The sequence below is a fragment of the Podarcis muralis genome, chromosome Z (assembly GCF_964188315.1).
Source record: "Podarcis muralis chromosome Z, rPodMur119.hap1.1, whole genome shotgun sequence".
NCBI lineage: Eukaryota > Metazoa > Chordata > Lepidosauria > Squamata > Lacertidae > Podarcis > Podarcis muralis.
The window spans coordinates 511,549-526,982 of NC_135673.1; the positions used below are offsets into that span (position 1 = coordinate 511,549).

The 15,434-nt window shown below is 55.8% G+C and overlaps 1 protein-coding gene and 2 long non-coding RNA genes across 3 annotated transcripts; 1 reads left to right on the forward strand and 2 right to left on the reverse strand.

Moving 5' to 3' along the window:
* Positions 1–1,001: 1,001 nt before the first annotated feature.
* On the forward strand, positions 1,002–2,065 carry LOC144326128 (uncharacterized). Its single transcript, XR_013391285.1, has 3 exons — positions 1,002–1,118; positions 1,191–1,350; positions 1,411–2,065. It is a non-coding gene; the product is annotated as an uncharacterized LOC144326128 (long non-coding RNA).
* A 97-nt stretch (positions 2,066–2,162) lies between these two features.
* LOC144326127 (uncharacterized) lies at positions 2,163–3,406 on the reverse strand. Its single transcript, XR_013391284.1, has 2 exons — positions 3,360–3,406; positions 2,163–3,284 (listed from the first exon to the last, which is right to left on the reverse strand). It is a non-coding gene; the product is annotated as an uncharacterized LOC144326127 (long non-coding RNA).
* A 2,077-nt stretch (positions 3,407–5,483) lies between these two features.
* Positions 5,484–15,429, reverse strand: LOC144326206 (zinc finger protein 618-like; the record flags this gene model as incomplete). Its single annotated transcript, XM_077922653.1, has 2 exons — positions 5,484–7,742; positions 15,252–15,429. Coding segments are annotated over 2 exons (2,007 nt in total), but the record flags the coding sequence as incomplete, so codon positions are not given.
* Between the last annotated feature and the right edge of the window lie 5 nt (positions 15,430–15,434).

Sequence of the window (15,434 nt, forward strand, 5' to 3'; positions counted from 1 at the left end):
AAAAGTTCATCGCTGATAGTTCAATCTGGACAGGAAGCGGGGCCAAGGAAGCCCCGCCCCTTCCTGCTCCCCGAGACAGGAAGTGGGGCGGGGCCAAGCTGCCTGGAGGAACTCGAGTTCAGAGTTCCAGTTCCAGTTCAGAGTTCGAGTTTGGGTTCAGCTGCCAGCTTGGGTTTGAATTTGGCCCCCAGTTCAGGTCTGGGTTCAAATTCGGACCCGAGTTCAGGTCCCAGTTCGGCCCTGAGTTCAGAGTTCAAGTTCGAATCCGGCCCCAATTTTAGCCCCGAGTTCAAGTTTAGGTTCAGCTGCCAGTTTGGGTTTGAATTTGGCCCCCAGTTCAGGTCTGGGTTCAAATTCGGACCCGAGTTCAGGTCCCAGTTCGGCCCCGAGTTCAGAGTTCAAGTTCGAATCCGGCCCCAATTTTAGCCCCGAGTTCAAGTTTAGGTTCAGCTGCCAGTTTGGGTTTGAATTTGGCCCCCAGTTCAGGTCTGGGTTCAAATTCGGACCCGAGTTCAGGTCCCAGTTCGGCCCCGAGTTCAGAGTTCAAGTTCGAATCCGGCCCCAATTTTAGCCCCGAGTTCAAGTTTAGGTTCAGCTGCCAGTTTGGGTTTGAATTTGGCCCCCAGTTCAGGTCTGGGTTCAAATTCGGACCCGAGTTCAGGTCCCAGTTCGGCCCCGAGTTCAGAGTTCAAGTTCGAATCCGGCCCCAATTTTAGCCCCGAGTTCGAGTTCAAGTTCAGCTGCCAGTCTGGGTTTGAATTTGGCCCCGAGTTCAGGTCTGAGTTCAAATTTGGCCCCGAGTTCAGGTCTGAATTAAAATTTGGACCCGAGTTCAGGTCCGAGTTCTAGTTTGGCCCCGAGTTCAGGTCCCAGTTCGGCCCCGAGTTTGAGGTTCGAGGTCGAACCTGGCCCCAATTACAGCCCCGAGTTCGAGTTCAGGCTCTGAGTTCAAGTTCAGGGTTTGAGTTTGAATTTGGCCCCGAGTTCAGGTCTGAGTTCTAGTTTGGCCCCGAGTTCAGAGTTCGAAGTTCAAGTTCGAATCCGGCCCCAATTTCAAGTTCAGAGTTCGAGTTTGGGTTCAGCTGCCAGTTTGGGTTTGAATTTGGCCCCGAGTTCAGGTCCCAGTTCAGGTCTGGGTTCAAATTCGGCCCCGAGTTCAGGTCTGAATTCTAGTTCGGCCCCGAGTTCAGGTCCCAGTTCGGCCCCGAGTTCAGAGTTCAAAGTTCAAGTTCGAGGTCGAATCCGGCCCCAATTTCAGCCCCGAGTTCGAGTTCAGGCCCTGAGTTCAAGTTCAGAGTTCGAGTTTGGGTTCAGCTGCCAGTTTGGGTTTGAATTTGGCCCCCAGTTCAGGTCCCAGTTCAAATTCGGCCCCCAGTTCAGGTCTGAGTTCTAGTTCGGCCCCCAGTTCAGGTCTGAGTTCAAATTCGGACCCGATTTCGGGTCTGAATTCTTGTTCAGCCCCGAGTTCAGGTCCCAGTTCGGCCCCGAGTTCAGAGTTCAAAGTTCAAGTTCAAATCCGGCCCCAATTTCAGCCCTGAGTTCAAGTTCAGAGTTCGAGCTTGAGTTCAGCTGCCAGCTTGGGTTTGAATTTGGCCCCCAGTTCAGGTCTGGGTTCAAATTCGGCCCCCAGTTCAGGTCTGAGTTCTAGTTCGGTCCCGAGTTCAGAGTTTGAGTTCGAATCCGGCCCCAATTTCAGCCCCGAGTTCGAGTTCAGGCTCTGAGTTAAAGTTCAGAGTTTGAGTTTGAATTTGGCCCCGAGTTCAGGTCCGAGTTCAAATTCGGACCCGAGTTCAGATCAAAGTTCAGTCTCAAATTCAGTTTCAACCCCAAGTTTGAGTTTGAGTTCAGCCCCAATTCAATTCCACGTTCTGCTCCGGCCCCGGGTTCAAGTCTGGCCCCAACCCCGAACTTCAGTTCAGATCCAAGTTCTGTCCTGAATTCAGTTTCCACCCCAAGATTGAGTTCAGATCCGAGTTCAAGTTCAGCCCCAATTCAGTTTGAGTTCGAGTTCAGGTCTGAGTTCTGTTTCGGCCCTGAATCCGGATTCAACCCCGAGTTCGAGTTCAGCCCCAAGTTCGGGTTCGAGTTCAGATCTGAGTTCAACCCCAAGTTCGGGTTCGAATTCTCCCCTCCCTCACGCCCCGAATTGGAATTCACCTCCCAGTTCAGCCTCACTTCCGCTCTGGGTTCAAGTCTGGTCTGAGTTCAGATCCAAGTTTCGGTTCGGCCCCAAGTTCGAGTTCAGGTCTGAGTTCGAGTTCGGTCCCGAATCTGGGTTCAACCCCGAGTTTGAGTTCAGATCTGAGCTTGGGTTCGAGTTCTGATTCGAGTTCAGATCCGAGTTCAGTCCTGAATTTGGGTTCGAGTTCAGGTCTGAGCTTGGGTTCGAGTTCTGATTCGAGTTCAGATCCGAGTTCAGATCTGGGTTCAAGTTCGGTCCCGAATCCGGGTTCGAGTTCAGGTCCGAATTCGAATCTGGATCCGGGTTCAGCCCTGAGTTTGAGTTCAGCCCCAAGTTCGGGTTCGGATTCCGCCCAAGTTCAGGTCCGAGTTTGAGTTCAGCCCCAAATCCAGTCTTAGTTCTGCTCCAGCCCCGAGTTCGAGTTCTGGTCCCAGTTCGGAGCGGAGTTCAAGTTCGGCCCCGAATTCGAGTTCAACCCCAATTCATCTCCTCACCCCCCTCCCTCCCCAGTCCCCCTATACACTTATATACACCCCAGACCAGGCGCCGCACTACGTTTCCCGCCCTTTCCATCCCCATTCGAACCCGCAACCTGGCGCCATGCTACATTTCCCACTCACACTTGAACCTGCAACCTGGCGCTATGCTACATTTCCCACCCTCTCATACATTCGCCTCCTGAACCCGCAACATGGCGCCGCGCTACGTTTCCCATCCCCATTCGAACCCGCAACCTGGCGCCGTGCTACATTTCCCGCCCTCACACCACATTCAAACCCACAAGCCTTTCCAGCCCCATTCGAACCCGCAACCTGGCACCACGCTACATTTCCCAACCACACTTGAACCCGCAACCTGGCGCTGTGCTACATTTCCCACACTCTGCCCATTTGAACCCGCCACCCGGCACCGCGCTACGTTTCCCACGCTCTGCCCATTTGAACCCGCAACCCGGCGCCACGCTACCTTTCCCATCCCCATTCGAACCCGCAGCCCGCCACTGCGCTATGTTTCCCACCCTCTCACCACACATTCGCCTCCCGAACCCGCAACATGGCGCCACGCTACGTTTCCCACCCTCTCACACCCCATTCGAACCCACCTTTTCCAGCCCCATTCGAACCTGCAACCCGGCGCTGTGCTACGTTTCCCACCATCACACCCCATTCGCACCCACAACCCTTTCCAGCCCCATTCGAACCCGCAACCTGGCGCTGTGCTACGTTTCCCACCATCACACCCCATTTGCAACCAAAACCCTTTCCAGCCCCATTCGAACCCGCAACCTGGTGCCATGCTACGTTTCCCAAACTCTATTCAAACTCGCAAACTGGCGCCACGCTACCTTTCCCACTCCCATTCGAACCCGCAACCCGGCGCCGCGCTACGACTCCCACCCTCACACATTCGCCTCCCAGACCCGCAACCTGGCACCGCGCTACCTTTAGCACCCCATTCGAACCCGCAACCCGGTGCCACGCTGCGTTTCCCACCCCATTCGAACCCACAAGCCTTTCCAGCCCCATTCGAACCCGCAACCTGGTGCCACGCTACATTTCCCACCCACACTTGAACCTGCAACCTTCCATTCCCACTTGAACCTGCAACCTGGCGCCGTGCTACCTTTCCCACCCCATTCAAACCCGCAACCTGGCACCGCGCTACCTTTCCCAACCATACTTGAACCCGCCCTACGTTTCCAAGCCCTTCCATCCATCCGAACCCGCAACCTGGCGCCGCGCTACGTTTCCCACCCACACTTGAACCTGCAACCCGGCGCCGCGCTACATTTCCCACTCCCATTCGAACCCGCAACCTGGCGCCATGCTACATTTCCCACTCCCATTCGAACCCACAACCCTCTCATACCACATTCGAACCCGCAACCCGGCGCCATGTTATATTTCCCAGCCACACTCGAACCCGCAACCTTCCATCCCCATTCGAACCCGCAACCTGGCGCTGTGCTACCTTTCCCACTCACATTCAAACCCACAACCCGGCAACACGCTATGTTTCCCACCCACACTTGAACCTGCAACCTGGTGCTGCGCTACATTTCCCACCCTCTCCCCATTCGAACCCGCAACCTTCCATCCCCAATCGAACCCTCTCACACCCCCTTCGAACCCGCAACCCGGGGCCACACTACGTTTCCCACCCCATTCGAACCCGCAACCCGGCGCCACGCTACGTTTCCCGCCCTCTCACTCCCCATTCGAACCCACAACCCGGCGCCACGCTACCTTTCCCACCCCATTTGAACCCGCAACCTTCCTTCCCCATTCGAGCCCACAACCTGGCACCGCGCTACAACTCCCACCCTCTCATACTACATTCGAACCTGCAACCTGGCGCCATGCTACGTTTCCCACACAATTACACCTCATTCGAACCCGCAACCCGGCGCCGCGCTACATTTCCCGCCCTCTCCCCATTCGAACCCACAACCCTCTCACTCCCCATTCGAACCCATAGCCCTTTCCATCCCCATTCGAACACACAACCCGGCGCCGCACTACGTTTCCCACACTCTGCCCATTCGAACCCGCAACCTGGTGCCGTGCTATGTTTCCCACCTCCATTCAAACCTGCAACCTTCCATCCCCATTCGAACCCGCAACCCGGCGCCAAGCTACTTTTCCAACCCTCATTCGACATTCGAACCCACAACCCGGCACTACATTTCCCGCCCTCTTACCCCACTCGAACCCGCAACCTGGCGCCACGCTACATTTCCCACTCCCATTCAAACCCGCAACCTGGCGCCGCGCTACAACACCCACCCTCCACCCCATTCGAACCCACAACCCTTTCATACCACATTCGAACCCACAACCCGGCACTGTGCTACGTTTCCCACCTCCATTCACACCTGCAACCTTCCATCCCCATTCGAACCCGCAACCCGGCGCCACGCTACCTTTCCCACCCATACTTGAACCCACGCTACGTTTCCATCCATTCAATCCCGCAACATGGCGCTGCGCTACGTTTCCCACCTCTATTCGAACCCGCAACCTTCCACCCCCATTCAAACCCACAACCCTTTCCAGCCCCATTCGAACCCATGCTACATTTCCCGCCCTCTCACTCCCCATTTGAACCCACATTCGAACCCGCAACCCGGCGCCGCGCTACGTTTCCCACCCGCATCGGAACCTGCAACGTGGCGCCATGCTACCTTTCCCACTCGCATTCGAACCCGCAACCCGGCGCCGCGCTATGACTCCCATCCACACCAGAACCCGCAACCCGGAGCCACGCTACGTTTCCCGCCCTCTCCCCATTCGAACCCACATTTCTTTCCAGCCCCATTCGAACCTGCAACCTGGCGCTGCGCTACGTTTCCCACCCCATTCGAACCCGCAACCCGGCGCTGCGCTACATTTCCCACTCCCATTCGAACCCACAACCTTCCATCCCCATTCGAACCCGCAACCCGGCGCCGCGCTAATTTCCCACTCCCATTCGAACCCACAACCTTCCATCCCCATTCGAACCCGCAACCTGGCGCTACGTTTCCCACCCTCTACATCCCCATTCGAATCCGCAACCTGGCGCCAAGCTACAGTTCCCACCCACATCTGAAACCGCAACCTGGCGCCACGCTACCTTTCTACTCCCATTTGAACCCGCAACCTGGCACCATGCTACGTTTCCCACCCTCTCACTCCCCATTCGAACCCGCATTCGAACCCGCAACCCGGCGCCGCGCTACGTTTCCCACCTCACGCCATGTTGGCCCTCAGAAACAGCAGCTTATTGGCCTCCTCCGCCCCCAGAGCCCGCCCTCGCCTCACCCCCAGCGCCTCTTCGCACAAGCCGCCGCCCCCAAACCGGGCGCCGACCGCCGGCACCGCCAACAACCACAGCGCCAGCCTGGCCAGCCGCGGGTGCGAGGAGGCGCCGGCCCAGTACTGCAGCAGATCAGTTGGCGCCGCCGCGTGGGCCTCCCTCAGGTAGGCGTAGACCTCCGCCTCCTCGGCGCCCGGCGGCGCTACGTCTCCCAAAACGCGCGCTTTTTTGGCGGCGCCGGGTTCGAGTTCGGGCTCGTCGGCTAATTCCAGCAACTGGCAGAGGCTGGCGACGATCTCTTCGTGCTGGTAAGTTGGCGCCGGGCGCAGCTTCTGGCGCGGGTCCAACAACATGGCCGCCCGGTGCGCCGGGTGCAGCTTGAAGTTCTCCTTCAGGGCCTCCAGGAAGAGATGGCAGAGCTTGCTGAGCGGACCGGCGTCGCCCGCCTTGGCGGTCAGGAGCTTCTCCAGCCGCAGGTAAGTTGGCAACACCAGGTGGAGCGTCGGCCGCCCCTCGGCGCCCAGTTCGGCGACGGCCTGCTTAATGGGCGCCAGTAAGGCCGCTAGGTTTCCCAGCAGCGCCCAGTTGAGGTTGGCGCCCGCCGTTCCTCCGGCGCTACAACTCCCGGCCAGGCTGGCGGCGCTACGACTCCCAGGGTTGCCACGTTCCGCCGCTCCTCCGCTACAGAGCTTGGCATCTGCGCTATAACTCCCGGCCGGAGCTGCGGCGCTACGACTCCCAAGGTTGCCACGTTCCGCCGTTGCGGCGCTACGACTCCCGAGGTTGCCACGTTCCGCCGCTCCGCCGCTGCAACTCCCAGCCTCGTGCCGCTCCTGCGCCGCCGCGCTATAACTCCCGGCCGGCGTTGCGGCGCTGCGACTCCCCAGGTTGCCACGTTCCGCCGCGCCGCCGCTCCGGCTCCCGAGGTTGCCACGTTCCTGCCACTCGTGCGCCGCCAGCAAGGCGTCGGCCGGCGAGTCCCAACATGGCGGCGCCGCGCCACAACTCCCCGAGTCGGCGCTACGACTCCCGGGGTTGCCACCTTCCCGGTGCGCATCCCAACAGGGCGCCGCTCCTGCGCCGCGGCTCCCGGGGTTGCCAACTTCCCGCCGTTCCTCCGCCGCTCCGGCGGCGCTACGACTCCCAAGCAGGTCGACGCAGGTTGCCAACAACTCCGCCACCTCCGGCATGCCGCGCGCCTGGAGCGCCCGCTGGCTGAGGACGCCGGCCACGGCGGCGTTGAGGGCGCAGCCGGCGCAGCGGAGCGCCAAGCCCGCTTTCCCCAGACCGGGCGCCGCGGCGCCGTCGCTGACGTAGGCGGCCCGGGTCTCGGGCGCCACGAACTCCGAGAGGACGTTCTGGACCCAAAGCGGGACGGGTTCCGGGGCGCCGGGCGGGCGCACGGCCAGGACGTAGCTGCGCAGGCGCCCGGATTCGACGCGGTGCGCCGAGAGAACATGGCCGCCGGCCGGGTGCGCGTGGCAGGTGACGCCGATGCCGCGCGCGGCGCCCAACGCGCAGGTGACCTTGACCTTGGCCTGGTTGTACATGCGGGGCAGCTGCTGGAGCGCCAGGGCGCTAAGGTTCCCGAGGGCGTTGGCGACGGGGTAGGCGCCGTGCCGGGCGCCGCTGTCGACGAGGGACTGGGCCAGCTTCTGGAACTCGGGGCCGGCCAGGGCCGGGAGGAGGGCGGGCGCGGCGCAGGCCAATCGGAGGAGGCGCTCGGCCAGCGCCTGGCGCTCCTTGTCCGGGACGTGTAGCGCTGGGGGGGAGAGATGGGAGAGAGGGTTAGAAAACTAGAATTCCCAGAGGGAACTATAATTCCCATCATGCTTGGCTAAGAGGGGGAGTGGGTTTGAGGACTACGATTCCCATGAGCGGGTGGGTTTGGGGACTACAATTCCCATGAGCTAGTGGGTTTTGGGACTACAATTCCCAGGAGACAGTGGGGTTAGGGAACTATAACTCCCAGAAGGAACTATAACTCCCATGATGCTTAGCTAAAAGGGGGAGTGGGTTTGGGGACTACAATTCCCATGAGCGGGTGGGTTTTGGGACTACAATTCCCATGAGCTAGTAGGTTTTGGGACTACAATTCCCAGGAGACAGTGGGTTGGGGAACTAGAACTCCCAGAAGGAACTATAACTCCCATGATCCTTAGCTAAGAGGGGGAGTGGGTTTTGGGACTACAATTCCCATGAGCGGGTGGGTTTTGGGACTACTATTCCCAGGAGACAGTGGGTTGGGGAACTATAACTCCCAGAAGGAACTATAACTCCCATGAGCCTTAGCTAAGAGGGGGAGTGGGGACTACGATTCCCATGAGCAAGTGGGGTTTGGGGACTACAATTCCCATGAGCTAGTAGGTTTTGAGACTACAACTCCCATGAGACGGTCTGGCTTTGGGACTACAACTCCCATGAGCCTTAGGTAATAGGGGGAGTGGGTTTGGGGACTACGATTCCCAGGAGGCAGTGGGTTAGGGAACTAGAACTCCCAGAAGGAACTATAACTCCCATGATCCTTAGCTAAGAGGGGGAGTGGGTTTTGGAACTACATTTCCCATGAGCTAGTGGGTTTTGGGACTACAACTCCCATGATCCTTAGCTAATGGGGTCAGTGGGTTAGGAAACTATACTTCCCATGAGCCAGTGGGTTTTGGGACTACAACTCCCATGAGCTAAGAGGATTAGCGGGTTAAGAAACTATAATTCCCATGAGCCAGTGGGTTTTGGGACTACAACTCCCATGATCCTTAGCCAAGAGGGCCAGTGGGGTTAGGGAACTAGAACTCCCAGAAGGAACTATAACTCCCATGATCCTTAGCTAAGAGGGGGAGTGGGTTTGGGGACTACAATTCCCATGAGCTAGTAGGTTTTGGGACTACAATTCCCATGAGCGGGTGGGTTTGGGGACTACAATTCCCATGAGCGGGTGGGTTTTAGGACTACAATTCCCATGAGCGGGTGGGTTTTGATATTACAATTCCCATGAGTTAGTGGGTTTTGATACTACAACTCCCATGAGCGGGTGGGTTTTGGGACGACGATTCCCAGGAGGCAGTGGGTCAGGAAACTATAACTCCCAGAAGGAACTATAACTCCCAAAGGAACTATAATTCCCATGATCCTTAGCTAGTGGGTTTCGGGACTACAATTCCCATCAGCCAGTGGGTTTTGGGACTAAAATTCCCAGGAGACAGTGGGCTAGGGAACTATAACTACCAGAAGGAACTATAACTCCCATGAGCCTTAGCTAAGAGGGGGAGTGGGGACTACGATTCCCATGAGCAAGTGGGGTTTGGGGACTACAATTCCCATGAGCTAGTAGGTTTTGAGACTACAACTCCCATGAGACGGTCTGGCTTTGGGACTACAACTCCCATGAGCCTTAGGTAATAGGGGGAGTGGGTTTGGGGACTACGATTCCCAGGAGGCAGTGGGTTAGGGAACTAGAACTCCCAGAAGGAACTATAACTCCCATGATCCTTAGCTAAGAGGGGGAGTGGGTTTTGGGACTACAATTCCCATGAGCCAGTGGGTTTTGGGACTACAATTCCCAGGAGACAGTGGGCTAGGGAACTATAACTCCCAGAAGGAACTATAACTCCCATGATCCTTCGCTAAGAGGGCAGTGGGTTAGGAAACTATAACTCCCAGGAGAACGTGGGTTTTGGGACTACAATTCCCATGAGCGGGTGGGTTTTGATACTACAGTTCCCATGAGCTAGTGGGTTTTGGGACTACAACTCCCATGATTCTTAGCTAATGGGGTCACTGGGTTAGGAAACTATACTTCCCATGAGCCAGTGGGTTTTGGGACTACAACTCCCATGAGCTAAGAGGATTAGGGGGTTAAGAAACTATAATTCCCATGAGCCAGTGGGTTTTGGGACTACAACTCCCATGATCCTTAGCCAAGAGGGCCAGTGGGTTAGGAAACTGTAACTCCCGGGAGGAGGTGGGGTTTGGGGACTACACTTCCCATGAGCCAGTGGGGTTAGGGAACTATAACTCCCAGAAGGAACTATAACTCCCATGATGCTTAGCTAAGAGGGGGAGTGGGTTTTGGGACTACAATTCCCATGAGCTAGTAGGTTTTGGGACTACAATTCCCATGAGCTAGTGGGTTTTGGGACTACAATTCCCAGGAGGCAGTGGGTTAGAGAACTAGAACTCCCAGAGGGAACTATAACTCCCATGATGCTTAGCTAAGAGGGGGAGTGGGTTTCGGGACTACAATTCCAATGAGCTAGTGGGTTTTGGGACTACAATTCCCATGAGCTAGTAGGTTTTGGGACTACAATTCCCAGGAGACAGTGGGTTTGGGGACTACAATTCCCATGAGCCGGTGGGTTTTGGAACTACAACTCCCATGATCCTTAGCTAATAGTCAGTGGGTTAGGAAACTATAACTCCCGAGAGGAGTGGGGTTTGGGGACTACAAGTCCCATGAGGCTTAGCTAACAGGACTCCGACTCCCATGATGCAGTGGGCTTTGGGACTCCAACTCCCATGATCCTTAGCTAACAGGACTCCGACTCCCATGATGCAGTGGGCTTTGGGACTCCAACTCCCATGATCTTCAGCTAACAGGACTCCAACTCCCATGATCCTTAGCTAACAGGACTCCAACTCCCATGATGCAGTGGGCTTTGAGGACTCCAACTCCCATGATCCTTTGCTAACTGGCCCAATGGATTTGATGGACTCCAACTCCCATGATCCTTAGCTAACAGGACTCCAACTCCCATGATCCTTAGTCTTAAGAAATAGGAGTAGTCGGTTTTGGTACTCCAACTCCCATGATCCTTAGTCTTAAGAAATAGGAGTAGTCGGTTTTGGTACTCCAACTCCCATGATCCCTAGCTACCAGGCCTGATTCCTTTTGGGACTCCAACTCCCATGATTGTTTGCTAACAGGACTCCAACTCCCATGAGCCAGTGGGCTTTGGGACTCCAACTCCCATGATCCTTCGCTTATAAACCCGATTAGCTTTAGGACTCCAACTCCCATGATCCTTTGCTAACAGGACTCCAACTCCCATGATGCAGTGGGGTTTTGGGACTCCAACTCCCATGATCCTCAGCTAACAGGACTCCAACTCCCATGAGCCAGTGGGTTTTGGGACTCCAACTCCCATGATCCTTTGCTAACAGGACTCCAACTCCCATGATGCAGTGGGGTTTTGGGACTCCAACTCCCATGATCCTTTGCTAACAGGACTCCAACTCCCATGAGCCAGTGGGCTTTGGGACTCCAACGCCCATGATCCTCAGCTAACAGGACTCCAACTCCCATGATGCAGTGGGGTTTTGGGACTCCAACTCCCATGATCCTCAGCTAACAGGACTCCAACTCCCATGAGCCAGTGGGCTTTGGGACTCCAACGCCCATGATCCTCAGCTAACAGGACTCCAACTCCCATGATGCAGTGGGGTTTTAGCACTCCAACTCCCATGATCCTTTGCTACCAGGCCTGATTCCTTTTGGGACTCCAACTCCCATGATCCTCAGCTAACAGGACTCCAACTCCCATGATGCAGTGGGCTTTGGGACTCCAACTCCCATGATCCTTAGCTAACAGAACCAATTCCTTTTTGGACTCGAACTCCCATGAGCCAGTGGGTTTAGGGACTCCAACTCCCATGATCCTTTGCTAACAGGACTCCAACTCCCATGATGCAGTGGGCTTTTAGCACTCCAACTCCCATTATCCTTTGCTACCAGGCCTGATTCCTTTTGGGACTCCAACTCCCATGATCCTCAGCTACCAGGACTCCAACTCCCATGATGCAGTGGGCTTTGGGACTCCAACTCCCATGATCCTTTGCTGACTGGCCCAATGGATTTGATGGACTCCGACTCCCATGACCCTCAGCTACCAGGACTCCAACTCCCATGATGCAGTGGGGTTTTGGGACTCCAACTCCCATGATCCTCAGCTAACAGGACTCCAACTCCCATGATGCAGTGGGCTTTGGGACTCCAACTCCCATGATCCTTAGCCAACAGAACCAATTCCTTTTTGGACTCCAACTCCCATGAGCCAGTGGGTTTGGGGACTCCAACTCCCATGATCCTTAGCTAACAGGACTCCAACTCCCATGATGCAGTGGGCTTTGGGACTCCAACTCCCATGATCCTTCGCTTATGAACCCAAGTAGTTTTAGGACTCTAACTCCCATGATCCTTAGCTACCAGGACTCCGACTCCCATGAGCCAGTGGGCTTTGGGACTCCGACTCCCATGACCCTCAGCTACCAGGACTCCGACTCCCATGATCCTTAGCTAACAGGGCTGGAAGTTTTGGGACTCCAACTCCCAGGATCCAGTGGATGTTGGCACTACAATTCCCATGAGCCACTGGGCTTTTGGGGACTCCAACTCCCACGATCCTCCGCTCCAAGGACTCCGACTCCCATGATCCTCAGCTAACAGGACTCCAACTCCCATGATGCAGTGGGGTTTTGGGACTCCAACTCCCATGATCCTCAGCTAACAGGACTCCAACTCCCATGAGCCAGTGGGCTTTGGGACTCCAACGCCCATGATCCTCAGCTAACAGGACTCCAACTCCCATGATGCAGTGGGGTTTTAGCACTCCAACTCCCATGATCCTTTGCTACCAGGCCTGATTCCTTTTGGGACTCCAACTCCCATGATCCTCAGCTAACAGGACTCCAACTCCCATGATGCAGTGGGCTTTGGGACTCCAACTCCCATGATCCTTAGCTAACAGAACCAATTCCTTTTTGGACTCGAACTCCCATGAGCCAGTGGGTTTAGGGACTCCAACTCCCATGATCCTTTGCTAACAGGACTCCAACTCCCATGATGCAGTGGGCTTTTAGCACTCCAACTCCCATGATCCTTTGCTACCAGGCCTGATTCCTTTTGGGACTCCAACTCCCATGACCCTCAGCTATCAGGACTCCAACTCCCATGATGCAGTGGGGTTTTGGGACTCCAACTCCCATGATCCTTTGCTGACTGGCCCAATGGATTTGATGGACTCCGACTCCCATGACCCTCAGCTACCAGGACTCCGACTCCCATGATCCTTAGCTAACAGGACTCCAACTCCCATGAGCCAGTGGGCTTTGGGACTCCAACGCCCATGACCCTCAGCTACCAGGACTCCAACTCCCATGATGCAGTGGGGTTTTGGGACTCCAACTCCCATGATGCAGTGGGGTTTTGGGACTCCAACTCCCATGATCCTCAGCTAACAGGACTCCAACTCCCATGATGCAGTGGGGTTTTGGGACTCCAACTCCCATGATCCTCAGCTAACAGGACTCCAACTCCCATGATGCAGTGGGTTCCGGGACTCCAACTCCCATGATCCTTAGCTAACAGGGCTGATTGGTTTTGGGACTAGAAATCCCATGAGCCAATGGGGTTTCGGAACTCCCAACTCCCATGATCCTTAGCTTATAAACCCGATTAGTTTTAGGACTCCAACTCCCATGATGCAGTGGGTTTTGGGACTCCAACTCCCATGATCCTTTGCTAACAGGACTCCAACTCCCATGAGCCAGTGGGCTTTGGGACTCCAACTCCCATGATCCTTAGCTTATAAACCCAATTAGTTTTGGGACTCCAACTCCCATGATCCTTAGCTTACAGGACTCCAACTCCCATGATCCTTAGCTACCAGGCCTGATTCCTTTGACACTCCAACTCCCATGATCCTCAGCTTATAAACCCGATTCCTTTCGGGACTCCAACTCCCATGATCCTTAGCTACCAGGCCCGATTCCTTTCGGGACTCCAACTCCCATGATCCTTAGCCAACAGAACCAATTCCTTTTTGGACTCCAACTCCCATGAGCCAGTGGGTTTGGGGACTCCAACTCCCATGATCCTCAGCTAACAGGACTCCAACTCCCATGATGCAGTGGGCTTTGGGACTCCAACTCCCATGATCCTTCGCTTATGGACCCAAGTAGTTTTAGGACTCCAACTCCCATGATCCTTAGCTAACAGGACTCCAACTCCCATGACCCTCAGCTCCCAGGACTCCGACTCCCATGATGCAGTGGGGTTTTGGGACTCCAACTCCCATGATCCTCAGCTAACAGGACTCCAACTCCCATGATGCAGTGGGCTTTGGGACTCCAACTCCCATGTTCCTTAGCTAACAGGACTCCAACTCCCATGATGCAGTGGCTTAGGGGACTCCAACTCCCATGATCCTTAGCTGACAAACCCATTCGTTTTAGGACTCCAACTCCCATGATCCTTAGCCTTAAGAAATAGGAGTAGTCAGTTTTGGTACTCCAACTCCCATGATCCTTTGCTCACTGGCCCAATGGATTTGATGGACTCCAACTCCCATGATCCTCAGCTTATAAACCCGATTAGTTTTAGGACTCCAACTCCCATGATCCTTAGCTAACAGGACTCCAACTCCCATGATCCTTAGCTAACAGGCCTGATTCCTTTTGGGACTCCAACTCCCATGAGCCAGTGGGGTTTTGTGACTATAACTCCCATGATCCAGTGGGTGTTGGTACTACGATTCCCATGAGCCACTGGGCTTTGGGACTCCAACTCCCATGATCCTTCGCTAACAGGACTCCCAACTCCCATGATGCAGTGGGGTTTTGGGACTCCAACTCCCATGATCCTCAGCTAACAGGCCTGATTCCTTTTGGGACCCCAACTCCCAGGATCCAGTGGATGTTGGCACTACAATTCCCATGAAGCCACTGGGCTTTGGGGGACTCCAACTCCCACGATCCTCAGCTCCCAGGACTCCAACTCCCATGATCCTTAGCCTTAAGAAATAGGAGTAGTCAGTTTTGGGACTCCAACTCCCATCATCCTCTGCTACCAGGACTCCGACTCCCATGATCCTTAGCTCCCAGGACTCCAACTCCCATGATCCTTCGCCTTAAGAAATAGGAGTAGTCAGTTTTGGGACTCCAACTCCCACCATCCTCAGCTCCCAGGACTCCGACTCCCATGATGCAGTGGGGTTTTAGCACTCCAACTCCCATGATGCAGTGGGGTTTTTGGACTCCAACTCCCATGATCCTTGGCTAACAGAACCAATTCCTTTTTGGACTCCAACTCCCATGATCCTTTGCTACCAGGACTCCGACTCCCATGATCCTTAGCCTTTAGAAATAGGAGTAGTCAGTTTTGGGACTCCAACTCCCATGATCCTTTGCTAGGAGGCCCAATGCATTTGATGGGCTCCAACTCCCATGACCCTCAGCTACCAGGACTCCAACTCCCATGATGCCGCGGGGCCCTTACCCTCGTTTGGGGCGGGGTCCTGGGTGGGCGGCGGCTTCCACTTCTCTTCCGGGGCGGCGGGCGGAGGAGAGCGGGGCGGAGGGGAGGCCAGGCTGTTTTCGTTGTCGGCTGGGAAGGAGGGAACGAAGAAGTGAGGAAGGAGGGAGAGAGAGAGGGAGGGAGAGAAGGAAGGAAGGAAGGGAG